Consider the following 18,302-nt stretch of genomic DNA (forward strand, 5'->3'; position numbering starts at 1 on the left):
TCTAGAGCAGGGGGAGCTCGGGGGGCAGTCTGGGCTCTAGAGCAGGGGGAGTTTGGGGGCAGCCTCGGCTCTAGAGCAGGGGGAGCTCAGGGGGCAGGCTGGGCTCTAGAGCAGGGGGAGTTTGGGGGCAGCCTTGGCTCTAGAGCAGGGGGAGCTCGGGGGGGGGAGTCTGGGCTGCAAGGCGTGAAGGGGAGGGTGTGTTCCTACAGCCGTTTGTGCTGTTTTCCATATGCCGTCTGACTGCCTCAGGATCTATGGCCTGTGATTCCAGTGCAGCCCTGGCCCCACACCGTCAGCTGCCTGGGGAGCAGCCCTGTACAGAGCGGGCACTGGGTTCACGCAGCCCCATGGGGCAGGTGATGGCCGTGATAAGCGGTGCTGGGGGTGCAGAGGAGAGGTGCTGGGGGTCTGGGAGCACGGAGCCCTGTGGGGCAGGCGATGACCGTGATGAGCGGTGTGGGGTGTGTATATCATTGATAACCTGGCAGATACGCCCCATCTCTGGGAACCAGCCCTCCACTCTGAGGATCAGGGCCGGCTCCAGGGTTTTGGCTGCCCCAAGCAGCCAAAAAAAAAAAAAAAAAAAAGCCGCGATCGTGATCTGCGGCGGCAATTCGGGGGAAGGTCCTTCGTTCTGAGCGGGAGTGAGGGACCGTCCGCCGAATAGCTGGACGTGCCGCCACTCTCCGGAGCGGCCACCCCAAGCACCTGCTTGCCAGGCTGGTGCCTGGAGCCGGCCCTGCTGAGGATTCTGCCCTGGATCCTGGTTTGGGATGGTTTCTCAGGGTCTAGAGAGCAGGTGAGGGACGGGGCGGGTGGGATAGTGCAGAGTTGGGTTTCACCTCATGGAGTGAGGGAGAGAGGGGTAGAATGGGAGGCCTGGTGTGTGTCTGGTCAGGGACTGGGGGCTTTCAGGTCCCTTCCAGCCCCCTTGGTGACTGGTTTCTGTGCTTCCCTCTAGTGTCTGTCAGAGCTGTCACCGCTGCCTGTCATGAGTCCAGCCCAGGAGCCAACCCCTGAGGTTAGTGCAGAGCCCAGACCTGCTGAACTGGGCCTAGGGGGGAGAGTGGGATCCTTCCAGCTTATGGGGCCATGCCATTGGGGACTGCAACAAGGAGAGCGGAGCAGTGGGGGCCCCAGGCAAAAGGGGTGGCATCAGGGGTGGACGGGCACAGGTAAAGGTGCAGGCACTGGGGGACTGTGCCTAGAAGGGATTGGCCGTGGGCACTCTGACCTGTTTGTTCATTAAATTCCTGTGTGCTGGGATCTATGGGCATGGGGGCCTGGTTCTCACTTTCCATTCTCTTTCCTTCCCCAGCTGCTCGCAGACCCCTATGAGAGCTTCATGCATCACCATCTCCAGTACTATGGCTACTTCAGAGGTAAGAGCAGCTGGGGCAGCTTGCTGTTCACCGGCCCAGGACGTTTCACTGGTCAGCAAACAGTGACTCAGAGCCCACTGGATGCCTCTGGGTTTCACCCCCCTTCCCTCTAGACTGCCATCCTGCACTAGGCAGAGCATGCTGGGACAGCTGTGGGAAGGGGACACTGTCAACTGAAGGGCTAGGCAGTTTACAAAGATTTTCCCTCCCCCGTGGATGTACGGACCCGCCCCCCAAAGGAGAACAGGCGGCTGGCTGAGTGCCAGGGCCGCAGTGCGTGATACTGGCTGGGCAGAGTGCTGTTAGGAGGGGATCAGTGCAGCGCGGTCCTTTTTGCCTTTAACCTCTCTGGTAGGCTGGTGCTGGAGCAGGCAGACCCGTGTGATTGTGGAGTGGGCTGTGTCCCTACTGTCTCGCTTGAAGGTTGGCAGCTCTGGAGCGAAGTCTGCATCCTGGAGGATCCGAACCCAGTCCTCTGCTCCTGAGACAAGACTGAGTCTCTGATCACATAGCTCCCTGTATTGCCGGAATATGCCTTGGCTAGTATTCAAGCTTCTAGTAACTGCAGGCTCTTTCTGGGCCTATAGGGAACCATGGGACCAGGGACTTGTTCTCAGTGGGGCAGAGTGCCTCCTCCGGCACCCGGCGACTGGCTAGCCTTTTCATGTTAAATGACTGAGATCCCCTGAGAGGATCCTACAGCCACTAGCCCTTCTTTCCCTAGTGCTCAGAAGCAGGGTAGCTGTAGGTGGGAAGACCTGCTGGGTGCAATCTGGCCCACCCCCCAGGAGCAGTGCTGCATCATTCCCTACAGCACAGTGGCTAGGCTAGCTTTAAATGTCCCAAGAAATGGAGCTCCCCAGCACTGACAGCAACATCCCTTCCTAGATGAGGAGAAAATTGCAGAAAGCAGCTCCCTCGTGCCACGAGAGCACAGGCCAAAGAGCTCAGACTCTCTGCTGGAGCAGGAGAGTGGAGGATCCAACCGCGATTCCCTTCAGGATAACAAGAAGAAGCTGATCTGTGAGTGAGCTACTCAGCGTGAGGAGCTGGGTTTCCTTTGGCCATGACAGCCAGTGGCTCAGTTCAGCCGCTCTCTGCAACTCAGGGGCTGCGTTAGGTTGGAAAGAGACAGCAGGGGCGGGACGGAGGGGGAGGATTGGGTCCACAGCAAACGTGTGAGCTGTAAACACCCATGTTAGTGGGCTAGCTGGGGAACCATAGAGCAACCCTCACCCAGAGATTATGAACATCACTTCATAGAACACACTGCTGGGGATTGCACCTTGGCTAAGTAAAGGAACAGATGACATCAGAGTGAGCTAGCGCTATTTAAAAGCTTTGCAAGACCATGCATCTGGGGAAGAGCAACTGGTGTTCCCTGAAGAGCTGGGAGAAACCTCCCCAGATATGGGATTTGTTGCAACACAGAGTCTATCCGAGCTGAGAGGGAATGGCCTGTTAGTGGACTGCTGGGGAGGTGGATGGTTGCCCCAGGAGCGTGGAGAATAAATTGTATAAAATCCAGAGTTGGGGAGGTCCAGATCTCACCCCAGTATTGCACTGTCCCCTTTTCTAGTGAGGGTTTCTTTATAAAGGGGATCTGCAAAGGTGGGGGCAGTGGCAGGGGCCCTTCCTTGGGCAGGTCATAAAGAAGACCCAGTGTTTTCTGCCTGTCTTTTCCCTGTAGATTGATCAAGGCTGTGAAATCTTGTCTACCCTATTTAGGAGGTTTGGCAAAGAATGGCTACTGTATATCGTGTAGCGATAATGGAGTTTAATTCTGGTGCAGATTAGTGACTCTCAGACACCTTTATAGGTTGTTTGGGCCTCCCAGCCATTCAGTGAGAGAAAACCAATCCGCTGTCCTTTTTATGAATTTTACTGAGAACACAAACAAGAAAACGTAAAGCTAACGAATTTGCTGTACTTCCCTGCAACGCTCACCAATGCAGCAATCGAATGCGGGTTCCAGTGGGGATCTGATGGCTTCATCAAGGAACTACCAATAGCATAAGTGGGAATGAATAACTGTGACACGAAAATAGATTGAGATCAACAATTGATCAAATCCTTGCATGATCGCAGTCAGTCACATCATGCAACCAGCCGAACACAGCCTTATCCACAAACCCTTATTCACAGACCCTTAGACTCTCCGACATAGGGCAGCCTCCTTCTTAGCCCTAGAAATTCTGCTGCCTCTCTTTGAAGCACTAAGAATGCAATGGTTTGCTCAACTAATCTCTCCACTTCCTGTCAGTGCGATGGGGCCAGCCCCCAGGTTCCCCTCTCAGGCAGAGTGGTTTTCGCTAACACCTGCACAGAGCCAGGGTGGCATAGTGAGATCTGGGTGAGCTTGCTTAGGAGTTAGGTAAATCCAGGTGTGATGACTTTCTAATATGGACTTAGCAGCATGGTGCGATTACTTCACACACATACGCACACGGGAAGGTTAGGTACAAACAGTTAGTTAGTTGCAGGCATCCCCACAGTTATCCTAGAAAAGACTCCAAAAGTAAAAAGAAACCCCTTTGGGAAAAGACGCTGTTCTGCGGCCGGCTTGGCCTGTGGAGCTACGCAGCCCATCAGGAACTGCAGTCTGAGCAGACAGGCACTGTTCTCTGGTTCTGTAGCTCATGCTAGTGGGTGTCGTCCCCTGCTCAGCTGGTTGCTCTGTGCTGTCTATCTGCTCTTTCCGGGACTGGCCAAGGGAAAGGGGGGAATCAGTGGTTTGGTTGTTGTCAGGATGACCCAACTAGGAGCCCACTTCTTCCTCACTCACCTGGCTTGTTTGGGTTGCCATTGGAGCCAGCAATGCCCCACTGTCCCTCCCAGAGCTCTTTTTCAGGGAGCAGGATCCAGTTGGGGTTTGTACCCCAGCTGCATAGTCTGGTCCTGGGTGAGTGTAGCCAGGCTTAGCCTTGGGTTCACTTCTGGGAGCCTCTGTCTTAAACTGCAAGGCCACTTGCTCCCACAAAAGCAGCCTCCCTCCAGCCCTACCCTGGGGAAACGGCCAGTGGGTTGCAGATGGCTCTCTGGCAGGTAAGGCCTCGCCACTCCCCCTGGCCTGCCTTGAGCCCATTGCCTTTAGGCCGATAACAGTGTCATTGTGCCCTGCTCATTCCCACATCTCGTGCTCACACTCCCTCCCTGTCAGTGAGGGCCTCGCAACACACAGTGGGAACTGGCCGGGCTGTCACCTTGTGGCTGGACTGGGGGCAGGGAGGGCCGTCTGGCTTAACGCCCCAAAGGCAAAGCTGCTTTGGAGATCCTGTTAATAGAAAGTTCATTAAAAATGCAATAGATTAAAGTTGATACTCGGTGGCGACACTACTAATGCGCCCAGCGCTGGGCCTGGGAGTCGGCCGCTGGCCTGCACAGCTCTGTGACACGGGACTGTTCTGTGTCTGCACAGCAGCCAGCCCAGTGGGGTGCTGGGCTGTGGCTGGGCCCCTGGGAGCTACTGCCCCCCAAAGCATAGAGCACAATGGCTTTACGGGGGGCAAACCCTTTGTGAGCCAGTCGAAGATAATATATTTATCAATGGACACACAATGTCCAGTGGCAAAGTGCAGCCCTTCACAGCTAGGAGAGTCAGAATTAAGGTTTCCTGAGCAAGCCAAACCCTGCCGCCTTGAATGTATGCCAGGGGGCTCTGCTGGTGCAGGTGGCTCTGCAGACTCAGGCCAGCCAGCTCCCCCAAGCCCTAGGAAGGGAGAAGGGCGTCCCCGGGGCCGGGCAGGCAGAGGGATGCTCCAGTGGGCTTAATCCTCCATTGGGATACACTCCCTGAGAGACCTTCCACAAGTAGCCAAGCTACAGCTGCCCCCATGCAACTCTGGTGTGTCCTGTGGCCGAGTGGCCCTGAATCACAGAGCCACAGCCAGGCCCTCTCCACTATGTCCACTGAAGAGCAGCTGGTACCAGTTCTCCTAGCCCACTGGTTACGTTGCCCTAGGCAGCACGTCCCCGGGAGTGCTGGGCGGTGCTCATTTCTATAGCCCACTGGCCGTGGCAGGTACTGTACCTCCGCCTGGTTGGCAGAGTCTGCTGCTGCTGAGACACGGGTGCCAGGTATGTTTGTGTCCTGCTGCACGAGCCTTTTCCTAGCAGTGCCAGAGCCGAGGCTCTGCTGTGTGTGTGCACCATGAAATCGGGGCGTCCGGCCATGCACCATTCTGCAGAGTCCCTAGTGCCTGTGCCTGTTCTCTTTGCAGGCTCTCATATGCTGGAGGCCGCACTTCTCAAGAGCAAACAGCTTCTGTTCAATCACCTTGAGGGCCCTGGGGTCCCACGCCTGCGGGAGCCACGCGGTCTCTTTGCTGTGCCCACCTCGAGAGGCCCCCTGCAGGCCCCACGCTGGCCAGTGGAGTGCGAAGTCATCAAGGAGCAAATCCAGCACATTGGTAACCGGAGCCCCGTGTGTGTCACTGCCCCTGTCCCGTGTGGGGCTGCCGGGAGCTCCCCAGCCCGTCAGGGCATCGGTAACCAGAGCCCCGTGTGTGTGTCACTGCCCCTGTCCCATGTGGGGCTGCTGGGAGCTCCCCAGCCCGTCAGGGCATCGGTAACCGGAGCCCCGTGTGTGTGTCACTGCCCCTGTCCCGTGTGGGGCTGCTGGGAGCTCCCCAGCCCGTCAGGGCATCAGTAACCAGAGCCCCGTGTGTGTGTCACTGCCTCTGGCCCGTGTGGGGCTGCCGGGAGCTCCCCAGCCCGTCAGGGCATCGGTAACCAGAGCCCCGTGTGTGTCACTGCCCCTGTCCCGTGTGGGGCTGCCGGGAGCTCCCCAGCCCGTCAGGGTATCGGTAACCGGAGCCCCGTGTGTGTCACTGCCCCTGTCCCGTGTGGGGCTGCCGGGAGCTCCCCAGCCTGTCAGGGTCTGGCGCTAGCAATGTTACCAGCTCCTGCAATGGACTGTGTCTTTCCTAAAACTCCAGCTCCTGGAATCACATGACTGCATGAGAAGCTCAGCATTCATTTTAATAAAGGATGCTCGTAACCCTCATGGTCGCAGAGAAAAGCTTTAGACTGTGACCCCGGACAGCGCTGACACCAGATGTTAGATAACAAGAGCCCCAAGTGGAGGAGGTTGTCAAATGTCATGATTTTTAAGCCAATCTCATGATTTTGGGGGTCTGACTCGGGATGGGCAAGTGGGATTGCACCTGTTGCATAAGCACGTGGATCAGGAGCTCTCGGGGAGGTCTGGGAGCTTCTGGGGCAATTGACAGGGTCCCCAACAGGCTGCAGTGAGGTTTCACACTTGAATGGTGAGCCCATGGGAGCCTGGTCAATTGCGTTAATGGCTAACCAGGTAACATTAACCCGTGCAACCCTGCCCAGCGAATTGCCCAGACCTGCCAGGCTTCATTCCACAAGGCACCCACACAAGTCTTCAATTCCTTTGGGAAGAATAAAATTCCACCCCCTTGAGAGAGCCCTAGAGCCTTGCTGAAAACCTGTACCTGTCCAGGTGCACTTTGGCCAAGAGATCCATTCGTTTCTCTCTCATCGTTGTGTCTAGTTAGAGTCCCCAGCACCGAGACTCCCCCAGTTCTCTTTACAGACGGTTCCATGGCCTAGTGCATCTCGCTGTCATCGCCCCGACATTCAGTCCAGCATGTCCCTTTCTGCCATTGCTCCTCAAGCTTCCCTATTCTCCGGAATCCCTTTTTCCGGGATGGATCCACCCAGCAGCGGCTTGTAGACAGAACGCTCCCCTGCCTTTGGATTTGCTTAGCTCCCCTTGCCGGCTCATCTTTTTCTTGCTTCTCTCCTCTGGCTCCACTTTGTTTTTCAGTCCCTGCCAGGGAATGTGGTGCCCAGAGGTCAGAGTGCTGTGTCTGCCTCCCAGCCAGCCAGTGGGGCCTAGTGGAGTAATCGTGGCACTAGAAACCAGACTACTTCTCCCTCCGTGTAATGAATCGTTTCATGTTGGGTTAAGCTGGGCTCTGTGGCACGGGGAGGCTGGTCAGCACTTGGGAGAGACGTGGCTAAGGCCCAGCATTACCCAGAATTCTCTGCCTCTGCAGCAGTCCAAGCGGCGCAGTCTGCACAGAACTTTCCAGCCAGTATTTGTTGGCCCTTGGGGGTCTCCCGTTCTTGTGGGGGACTTGAAATGGGCGTTTCCTGCTTTTCCCACAGGTGAGTCTGGGGGATGACACCCAGGAAAGGTGCGAGCAGACAGGACAGGGCAGTGAGGCTGCCCCCTTAACTCCAAAACTCTGTGGAGAACGATTGACTGTCACATCTTCAAAAGGGGACTGGCTGGGTCTGAAACCAGGCTGTTCTGTCACTGCCCAGGTGCTTCCCCTTCAGAGCAGATTTACTCTACCCAGTCAGTCTCCTTCCCAACACAGCCCGCCCCCCCCCACTGGACTATTAAAAATCACAGGCTCCCCGGCTTGTCGGTGTGGAAGAGAGGACACTGGCTGGGAATGAACATGTGGGGAGGGCCATGCCTTTCGCTCTATTACTAATGGCACAGGGACTTCAGAGCTCTTTTCAGGAGAGCGCTTTTCTTTACCCTGTGGGGCAGGTTCCCATCTGAAACCCCTGCAATAATAACTGGAACCGTTCCCCCTGTCTCCTCAGAGTGGGTGCCGTCTGAACCGGAGCCATTCTATCAGCCCACAGGAACTGAGCCGGCCCCACTAATTGTGGGGGAGGAGAAAGGAACCGTGGTCTATCACATAAAGCCAGGTATGTGCTCATGCACTGACAACACTGATAACCTGGGCGTGGAATCCAGGTGTCTGTAAAGCCCCTTTCAGGCCTGCTCTGGGGCAGGGCTGAGCCGCGCCTGGCTGGTCTCTGAGAACACTGGCTGCAAGGCATCGTTTCCTCTCTGGTTCCGACACAGAGTGGGACGAGAGCGCCCTGTTTTGACATGAAACGCTCGGGCGTTCTGGCCGCACACAGGAAGTCTTGCTCTACACTTCGGGTGACTGATCTGCACAATTCTCATCTCCAGCGCGTGAGACATGAAAATAACCCAGGGCTAGATCCAAAACCCAATGAAGCCAACTGGGCGTTAATTGGGAAATCGTTGGTCAAACCATAAAACTTGAATGGGCTGGATCTCAATGGCTGAGGTCTCTATAAATGACTGAACGCTGGCTTTTCCAGAGCACGCCTCATCCCCAGATCACCGCTGGGGTGGGAAAGACCCAGAGGTCCCAATACAGGAGTGTTCCCTGTGCTATGTTTTCTAGCGGCGAATGTCCCTGGCAATGCGGCTCCCACCCCTTCCCTACAGGAGCGATCCCACAGCCTGATGTGTCTCTGTCGAGGAGTTGAATTCTGATCTGTTGTCCTGCAGCAGGAGGCAGATTCTGGAGATCTCAGCTCATAAGCGGCTTGCTGGATCTGTAAGATAGGAAATGGCCAACAGTCACTGCCCAGCAGCCTACAGTTAGCAGGGCCCAAGTGTCTTACTGGTTTTCTAACCATCTCCTAGGAGAGAGGCTGAGATTGGGCAGCAGCCAGGTGTCCCCAAGGGCACTCACGATGGCTCCCGTGGGCACGTAGGGTGTTCTTTACCACCTCTGCTCCTTCAGCAAGCATGGCTCTTGGACACCCAGTTCCAGTGAACCAGCCCTGCCCTCCCAGTGAACTCTCCTTAACCTTTTTGTTCCCAGCTTAGAGCTGCCCTGCGTGACATGCCTGACCTAACAGTGGGTACTTGGGGTACATCTACACAGGAGCTGGAGGTGTGATCCACACTAGCGTGGGTATCGCTATCCGGGGTGGAAATTACACCTCCAGCTCCAGTATGGACATACTCTTTGGCTATGTCTACACTAGAGCCTATGCCAGCGTAGCTATGCAAGTGTAGCCCCCTAGCGGAGGTGTAGCCTACCCTGACAGAAGGAGTTTTTCTGTCGGTGCAGGAATACCCCTTCCCCAAACAACATTAGCTGTATCGGCAGAAGCCGTCTTCCCTCGGTGTCGCTGCTGTTGTCGGCACAGCTATGTCGGGCAGGGCTGTGGTTTTCTCCCACTGCTGACTGCTGTAGCTACGCCCATGTAACTTTAAAGTGTGGACCAAGCCTAAATGTGGCCATCTTTGGGGGCTGGTCCTTAGGCCTGGCGGCTGCTCAGTGCTGAACCTAATGCTCCAGTGAGTCGTGGCCACACACAATCCTTCATGGAGCCATGCTGCCCCTTCGGCTCGGAGCTCTTAGCGTACGTCTACTCAGCAAGAAGAAGCCCCGCAGCAGTGAATCTCAGAACCTGGGTCACCTGACTCGGGCTTGCGGGGCTCGCGCTTCGGGACTAAAAACAGTGGTGTAGATGTTCCCACATGGGCTGGAGCTGGGGCTGTGAAACCTGGCAAGGGGGGAGGGTCTTGGAGCCCGTCTCCAGCCCGAGTGGGAACATCTACACTGCTCCAAATCGCTTGACCCAGGCTCTGAGACTCGCCGCCGTGGGTATTTTTTGCTGTGTAGATATATCCCTGGTGCAGACACATCATAACAGGGATGTTTCTGTGCCTGGTGTGTAAGTCCCATTTCCTGCAGCCCACGGGGCAGATGCTCAGACCAGGATCCCGATCCTGCCCTGGCGGCGTGCAGGCCAAGCCGTGGAGGTGGGCGCGGCAGCAGGCCCACGCTCTGTCTCCACCTCTCTGTGCTCTCTCCAATCCTGAGAGCAGGGGCCAATGTGCTACTGGCACACCACCATCCACTCTCATCCCGGCAGCGAGCATCAGCAGGAGAGGCAGCGTCTCCCAGCAGATAGAGCACTGGAGCAGGACTCAGGAGACCTGGGTTCTGTTCCCTGGCCTGCTGGGTGACCTTAGGCAAGTCACGTCACCTCCCTGTGCCAGTTCCTCACTCCGTGAAATGGGGATAGAATACTGACCTGCTCTGGGAGGAGCTCTGAGATCTAGGGATGGAAAGCTAGGGGTCATTATTATTGGCACTCCCTAATCAGGGCTTGGGGATTCCAGGCTGCCGCCCACGGAGCCCAGCGAAGGCAGTGAGGAGGCTGTCTTGTGTGTGGGGGAAGAATACCTGAGGGCGAGGGGGCATGAAGCAGGAGAGGTTCAGCGGCAGCGGGGTGTTTGCTCAGTAGTGGGGGGGTGCTTTGGGCACTTGCAGCACAGAGGTTCCCTGCCTTGGTCTGGGGCAGAGCCTGAGTCGCTGGGAGAGCAAATTCCCCGCCCTGCAGCGGAGAGCAGTGGGATTCCAAACGAGGGCCATGCCACAAGGAGCAGGGAGCTGGGTCTAGCACCGGCTGCAAGTGTGACAAGGGCATCTCCTCTCCCGGCAGCGGCCAAAGGCTCCTATTTCACCTGCTCCCGCGTTGGAGGCGCGCGAGGGCCCATCACCTCACCCGCCGTCAGCTTGGAAGGTCCAGAGGACACCACCCTGCTCTTTGAATCCAGATTCGAGAGCGGGAACCTCCAGAAGGCCGTCCGAGTGTGAGTGAGAGGGCAGCGGGCAGAGGATGTGGGACACTGTCCACGGCAGGCAGGGGAGAGGGAGCTTTCCAGCTAAGCCAGGGTGCCCGGTCCAGGCCCTCCATGGAGGGCAGGTGAAGGGGGAGCTGGGATGGCCCTGGGGGGCGGCTGTGTTAAGTAGGATGGGGCATTAGGAGAGGAACTGAAGATGTGCCTCACTGGGACGATGTCCACAAAGTGTTTGGATCAGCCCCCTCCCAGAGAGCAGGGAGGGGGCAGTGCCTCCCCCAGCTTTGGGAGCGCACTGAGCAGAATCTGTCCCTTCTCTGCTGCAGCTCCCCCAGTGGTTGCCTGCTGCATCACAGGGGAGGAGATTTGGCTGCCCCATCACCAGCCCCTCTGCCAGGCTGGGGGAACAGGTACTGAGCTTGACGGGCCAGGCTTGAGCCTAGAGGCTCCCCTCCCCCACAGCCCCCATGAGGGGGGAAGGAGGATTCTCTGTCCCGGCCCAGGTTAGAGCAGCCTGGGAGTTGCTCTACTTTGTGCCAACTAGCAACAGTCCCAATACCTCTGCCACCGTGTCCTGTGCACCAGGGGCTCTGGGAAGGGAAGCTTAGGAGCCATCCTATGCACTGACTGAGATGGGTCATCCTGTGGGGAAAATAGCAGGTGCTCATACATAATGAGGCAGAGGTCAGATTGCTCGGACATGTGTGAAGCTGGTATTTCCTAATGATCTAGGGCTGGAGTTGCCATTTAAAGAATGTCCTTTTAACTAAGCTCTTTGCATATCATTGCATGTAATGAATGCTAGGAACAAAGACCTATTCCCTAGCACAGAGCAGCGCGCTGTTGAGGGATGAGGGGAATTTCAGTCTTTGTTCATGGCCTACACAAAGAGAAGTTGGATAGAAACATCAATCCTCTTGTTGGACGGTTGCAACGTAACATGACTTTATTGCTTAGAATCCAGAATGGCACCATACAAAAGCAGAGAGAGACAAAGCAGGCTGCTCCCTAAGGCAGAGAGGTCCAACTCATCCCTCCTTACTCTAGGCTGGATCTCTGCTGACTGACTGCTGAAAGACCAGATTGCACACTTCCATATAGCGTCCCCTAGCTTGCAAGCAGGACCAGGAAACTCCCTGAAATTTAGAGTGGTGGCTTATAATTTTAACTCCGTTTTCACAACACTACAGGTGTAACTAGGGAATGCTGTTTGAATCAAAATATCTAACACCCCTCCAGCAGAGCCCAATAGCCCGGCTGCTGATGTGCACAGAGCAGGTCTGTCTGTGGCCTTTCCTGTCCTTCACACAGATGCGTGTGAAGGGAGAAGTTGCTCTGGGTGTTATTTTCTCTTTCCTCCTTGCAGAGGCCCGTACGAATACGAGCTGACGCTGCGCATGGACCTGTACACCAGCAAGCACACCCAGTGGTTCTACTTCCGGGTCAGGAACACCAGGAAAGGCATCCCCTACCGCTTCTCCATTGTCAACCTGATGAAGCCCAAGAGCCTGTACAGCATGGGGATGAAGCCGCTCCTGTACTCTGAGAGGGACGCACAGACGCGTGGCGTGGGCTGGCGGAGAGAGGGGGGCGACATCCGGTACTACCGGTGCAGCTCCGAGGAGGGCCAGGCGATGTATTGTCTCACGTGGACGGCGTGCTTCCCCCATGACCATGACACCTGCTACTTTGCCCACTTTTACCCCTACACCTTCTCGGACCTGCAGCGCTACCTGTTGGCAGTGGCCAGCGACCCGGTCCGCTCGCAGTACTGCAAGCCGCGGGTCCTGTGCAGCAGTCTGGCCGGCAACACTGTCTACCTTCTCACCATCACCAGCCCGTCCCAAAACCCCGGTGCCACTGCCGCCAAGAAGGCTGTGGTGCTGAGCGCCAGGGTGCACCCTGGGGAGACCAACGGCTCGTGGGTGATGAGGGGTTTCCTGGACTTCATCCTGAGTGACTCCCCTGATGCCCAGCTCCTCCGCGAGCTCTTCATATTCAAGGTGGTGCCCATGCTCAACCCAGACGGGGTGATCGTGGGGAACTACCGCTGCTCGCTGGCCGGGAGAGATCTCAACCGCAGCTATCGAACCGTCCTGAAGGAGTCCTTCCCTTGCATCTGGCACACCCGGAGCATGATCCAGAGGTGAGGAGCAGGGCTCATTGACCTCGGTGTGTAGCACAGAGCTGCTAGGCCACCAAAACGTAGCACGGTAAAGAGAAGACCATTGATTAGAGGCAGCGTGGCCTAGTGGTAGAGCACTGGACTGTGACTTGAGAACTGGGCTCTATTCCTGGTTCTGTCACTAGCCCTGCTGAATACCCTTGGGCAAAATCATTTCCTCGCTTTGTGCCTCAGTTCCCCCCTCTGTAAAATGGGGAGAATGATCTTGACCCCCTTTGTAAAGTGCGTTGAGATTTACAGACGGAATGTGCTAGGTAAGAGTGAGAGATCATTATAAATATATAGACAGAGAGAGAGAAAGCGCATACATAACCATCCAAGTTAAGAGACGATTATTAATGCTGCAAAGTCACTCAGTCTCAAACAAGGAAAGGCCTCAATTAAGGGTGTTATCGAAAATGCAAACTCACAAAGGGGCACACTACTCACTGCATATCCGTGTTCTGTTATGCTCATCACTGGGCCTTGCAAACTGTAATGAATTTACCTTCACATCTCTCTGGCGAGTGGTATTATCACCCTCATTGTACAAATGGGGAAACGGAGGCACACAGAGATGAAGGCCAATATGGGCGAAACTGGTCGTTAGGTTTGGGTGCCAAACTTGAGCTGAGCACCCACAGCTCCCTATGACAAACCGTTGCAGTGCGAGTGCTCAGCTCTCTAAAAAACTAGCCCTGAGGTGTCCCCGTCTGGACAACCAGAAAATGGAGAACGCGCAATTAATGATCACCTGCAGAAATGTTGGTGAAAGTGGCTTGCCCAGCCAGGGAGAATCCAGCTCCTTTGCAAGACTCTCCTTTTCCTTCCTGCAGTGCCCTGCCTCATTCCGGACACACACTCAAACATCTGCAGCAAATGGGGTAGGGTGCTACAGACAACAGCCTCCTTCGCTGCACAGGCCTGAATGCAGTCCGTCCTGTGCACTGAATGAGGCAGGAGCCCTGTGGAAAAAACAGCATGTGATCATGTAATTATTGATGCACAAGGGGGGGGCAGAGTTAAGGTTGCACAGGCAGGCTTAATTCTGGCATCTCCTAACTTTTCTCCACTTGACTTTGCAGCCTTAGTAATGTTCTTTGAATTTATTTTTTTATGTTCCCTAATTTAAAAAAAAATGAATAATAGAAATGTTATAATGTGCAACGGTAGCAAACCTACCCAGGGCTGGTCAGCGGTATGTGAACTCAGGGGCCAGGTGGTCTGCTGGTGTAAACTGTCACGGATGTCAGTAGTGCTGCTGTGTGGGTCGGCCAATTTTTAACTGAATTCTACTTTTAGAGAAGCAGTGCTGCCTAGTGGCTAGAGCACTGATCTGAGACTCAGGAGACCTGGGGTCTATTCCTGGCTCTGCCACTGGCCTGATGGGTGACCCTCAGCAAGTCACTTCCCCGCTCTGTGCCTCAGTTTCCCCACCTGTAAAGATGGGTAATGAGACTGACCTGCTCTGCAAAGCGCTTTGAGATCTACTGATGAAAAGTGCGGGATAAAACCTAGGATTTATGATTAATTATTGTGTTTCCCGGAGTCCCCTCTAACCCAGAAGCTTCTCTCCTCCTCTCCCTAGTTATTCTGTGATGATTCTCAAATGATACCACTTCACTTTTGCATCAAATGTGATAACTGCTCCAATTTCCCTTTAGCTCTGAATTCACAGTCAGGTGTTCTGTTCCCTTTTGCACCCATTGGTCTAGTTTTATTAACAGATCCCAGTACAAGTGTCACCTTTATTAATTTACTTTAAAAAAAAAATGAAATGCGTCGTTGTAACCTCAGCCCCAAACGACAGAACGTAGCGGGTGCTTCCTTAATTGACTAAAACAAGCAGGGTTTAACAGCGATAAAGCAGGCTTTGATTTTCAGCTTATTAGCTTTTAGCATCTGTTCTTTCTAATTTGAAATACATAATTTGGCTAGGATGAAAAATACACCAAACTGAAGGCTGCACTAGAACAGGATTAATGTTTCTTACGCAGTATAAATTACAGCAGGAGGCCACTCCGTCAGAGTCATACAGTGAAGTAGCTGCTCCTGCAGTAGTTGGGGCAGGTCGTTTGCAACTGTCAATCAATGCGAGTCTCTCATTGAGATTCGTTAGTATGCGCTATATAATGTCTATGCTGCAATTAAACAGCCCCTTAGCCCAAGCCCTGTGAGCCTGAGTGAGCTGGAACAGGCCAGTCCCGATGTCTAGACATACCCTGAATGACTTCTGAAGCAGAACTCTCCCCTCCACACATTTTTGCAGCTCAAAACTGGCTGGGTACAAACTTTGCCAGAATAAACTTTGCAGAGCCCAGGCCTGAGAAGTGTCATCCCCCACGGGACAGATTTTATGTAGCTCTGTGCCTTTGAGATGGAGTGTTAATTTCCTCCTGAATCAAGCAGAAGTCTGTGATACGGTCTGTGGCCCATGTGTGATTACATACATGGGGATTGGTCCTGCTTTGAGCAGGGGGTTGGACTAGATGACCTCCTGAGCTCCCTTCCAACCCTGATAGTCTATGATCCTATGATTCCTGCATCCGTACATGCGTGTAATTGGCTCAGGATTTCTTCCTTTGTGCAGAGTCCTGGAGGAGCGGGAGGTTCTGCTGTATTGTGACTTCCATGGGCACAGCCGCAAGAACAACGTCTTCATGTACGGCTGCAACAACAAGAGCGCTCCTGCCCAGCGGCTCCACGAGCGCGTCTTCCCACTCATGCTCAGCAAAAACGCCCCTGACAAGGTGGGTGTGGGAGCAGCCCACAGGAAGGGGGAAGGGGCTCAGAGGAGAAGCCTCGTCTCTGCTCTTGGAGCCCCTCACTGGCCGCCATGGGCTGGGTGGGGACCTGGCTGCAAGGCCTGGGCATCTCCGCGTATGAGTCCCAGTTTTGCCTGGAGCCTCTCGGGGCCAGGTGAGCCAGCTGCTCATGTGCCAGCTGTTGGAGGGTGGGGGGAAAATCACATCATGGAGCCAGGAAGGCTTTGGTGCTCTGTTCAGGGGCACAACAGAGCTGCACCTATAGTGCAGAGCGCAGGCTCCCCAAGAGCACAAGGGTGAGGGACCTAGGGCCAGGGCTCCTGTGGAAAACGCAGTATGCAACCCCCCAGTTACCACTGTATGTACAGCCAGGGACTGAATCTGCACGGGGGGCGGGGCGAAGGGCGCACAGGCAACCTTTAATCTGGCACTTCCTCCCTTTAGAGTTTTCATCTTTGAGCATGGAATGCCCTGGCCCCATGGACATCAGAGGCAAAGCTCCCCTTGGCTTTGGGGAGCCAGGATCCCCTCCCTAGTGTTTCTGTAGGAAGCGTGTTTGCCTACATACCCTCAGTGGAGGTTCCCAAACCCGTCCCATTCCAACCCCTGGTTTTCAGCTGGGTATCATTTTTCCAAGTTTTAGCCACTGGGGATGGAACGTGGCCTGGCAGCTCTCCGTCTTGGGTGGAATTTTTTGGATTGTTTCAGCAAAAATTGTTCCGCAGTTTCCAAGAATGAGGCGAGGGACAAAGTTGTGCTAAGAGGCGAGTGCTGGCGGGGTAGTTACAGTAAATCTTAATGCCGGTGTTGCTACCCCAGCCTGCTAGTGTGCCGTGGCCAAAAGGCACCGAAATTAGGAGAAACAGGAGGGTGCTGTGCAAGGAATGAGTGGGCTTCCTAATGCTGAGGGGGCTGTTGACTGTGGAATAATGTCCCCAAGGGAAATGAGGAAGGCCCCCCCGGTTGGGACGTGGGGAGCCCTGGAAAAGGGGTTGTCTGTCGGGAGCAGTCCCACCTTGGGGTACAGCCAGGATCTCTTTCTGCCCCATCACCGCGCTGAGCCACCCGGGGCGTTGTAGTTTTCTTTCCGCAGCTGTAAGTTTAAGGTCCAGAAGAGTAAAGAAGGGACGGGCCGGATTGTGATGTGGAGGATGGGAATCCCCAACAGCTACACCATGGAGTCCACCTTTGGCGGCTCAACCCTGGGTAAGGGCAGCACTATCCCAGCATGTAGGTGGGCCGGGAGGGAGCTGGGGTGATGGGAGACAAGAGTTTTGCTGGAACAAGGCTGTCCCCTGCCCTTCAGGAGATCCGCCTGATTCCCCTCATCAAGCTGGGATGGAGCTCAGTTGGGCTGGCACCACCAGTGCCTCTGGGGTGGTACCAGTCTGCAGCTCCTCTTGCTCCCTCCACAGCTTGAGGAGATTTACATGGTAGACCTCCCTCTCTTTTTGCTGTTTGGTTTCTTTTTGCTGTCCGGCTGCTAGATTTTGAAGGTGACCGGCCCTACCCAGCGGATAATCTCATAGGGCCCCAGCCACTGAGGCAGTAGATTTGATTCCACTGAGGTGAGCCGGAGCATGACCCTCTCGCTGGGTTAGAAGGTTTTCTGGGGGCTCCCTTGTTGTATGTTTGCTCCTGGACCTTCTGTGCGCTGCATGAATTTTCCCTCGCTAGGGCCCCTTCTCTCTCCAGTTGCTCTTGCAGCTGCAAGACGTACTGTAGGAGGCCCTTCTACAGGGATAGTACCTGTTCCCCGCTCTCCTGCATGAGGTCCAGAAGTCCCTGCGGCCGCTGCAATAGTTCAAAAGGGGGAGAACCGTATCGATGACTGGGGATCCTCCCGGATAGCAAGTAGTAGTGTTGGGATGAGTTGGTCCAAATATCGGAGCTCCTTTGGGGAAAATTTATACAACATACCCTTGAGGGTCCTGTGAAGCACTCCGCTAAGTCGTCAGTCTGCAGCTGATAGACGGAGGTCCCAAGTTTTTTAATCCCTAGTAAGTCACAGACCTGGTGGAACAGCTACAATGTAAAGTTCATTCCCTGGTCTGTCAAGAGTTCCCGGGGAAGGCCTACTCGGACAAAGAACTTGAGCAGCTCCAAGGCGATGGTTCGCATTTTAGTGTTCCTGAGGGGAAACTGCCTCCGGGAATCAGGTGGCGTAGTGCAGGACCACCAAGATGTACTTGAACCTGGTGACGCTTTTTGTGAGGGGCCCCACCCGGTCATGGCAACCGTCTCAAAGGGGGTTCCCATTAATGGGAGTGGGACAAGAGAGGCCTTTGGTACTCCTTGCGGGGTGGCGAGCTGGCACTCTGGACAGGAATGACAAAAGTCTCTAACTTCTCGGTGCACCCCCAGCCAGAAAAACTGGGCCAGAACTTGGGCCATTGTTTTCTCATGGCCCAGATGTCTGTGGCAGGGACATCATGGGTGAGTCGCAGGACGGCACCACCAACTGAGCCCAGATTTCTTGGGTCTGTGGGTCATGGTCAATGTGTACAGGTGGTCACCCATCAACTCGAACTGGGGGTACTTTCCTGCCCGGTGAGGTTCTGTGACTTTCCTGTTGA

The 18,302-nt window shown here is 55.0% G+C and overlaps 1 protein-coding gene across 1 annotated transcript in view; it reads left to right on the forward strand.

Annotated features, from left to right (window-relative positions):
• The first annotated feature begins 991 nt into the window (after positions 1 to 991).
• AGBL2 (ATP/GTP binding protein like 2) overlaps positions 992 to 18,302 on the forward strand; it is a 39,576-nt gene continuing 22,265 nt past the window's right edge. The window contains exons 1-13 of the mRNA XM_029913781.1: positions 992 to 1,021; positions 1,319 to 1,382; positions 1,562 to 1,594; positions 2,276 to 2,302; positions 2,361 to 2,405; positions 5,603 to 5,791; positions 7,977 to 8,084; positions 10,659 to 10,809; positions 12,164 to 12,943; positions 15,552 to 15,711; positions 16,806 to 16,932; positions 18,053 to 18,078; positions 18,193 to 18,220. Of these exons, the coding sequence (XP_029769641.1) occupies positions 992 to 1,021; positions 1,319 to 1,382; positions 1,562 to 1,594; positions 2,276 to 2,302; positions 2,361 to 2,405; positions 5,603 to 5,791; positions 7,977 to 8,084; positions 10,659 to 10,809; positions 12,164 to 12,943; positions 15,552 to 15,711; positions 16,806 to 16,932; positions 18,053 to 18,078; positions 18,193 to 18,220 (1,768 nt within the window). The remainder of the gene's footprint in view (positions 1,022 to 1,318; positions 1,383 to 1,561; positions 1,595 to 2,275; positions 2,303 to 2,360; positions 2,406 to 5,602; positions 5,792 to 7,976; positions 8,085 to 10,658; positions 10,810 to 12,163; positions 12,944 to 15,551; positions 15,712 to 16,805; positions 16,933 to 18,052; positions 18,079 to 18,192; positions 18,221 to 18,302) is intronic.

This window comes from Terrapene carolina, unplaced genomic scaffold, assembly GCF_002925995.2.
Source record: "Terrapene carolina triunguis isolate 2854851 unplaced genomic scaffold, T_m_triunguis-2.0 Scaffold926, whole genome shotgun sequence".
Taxonomy (NCBI): domain Eukaryota; kingdom Metazoa; phylum Chordata; order Testudines; family Emydidae; genus Terrapene; species Terrapene triunguis.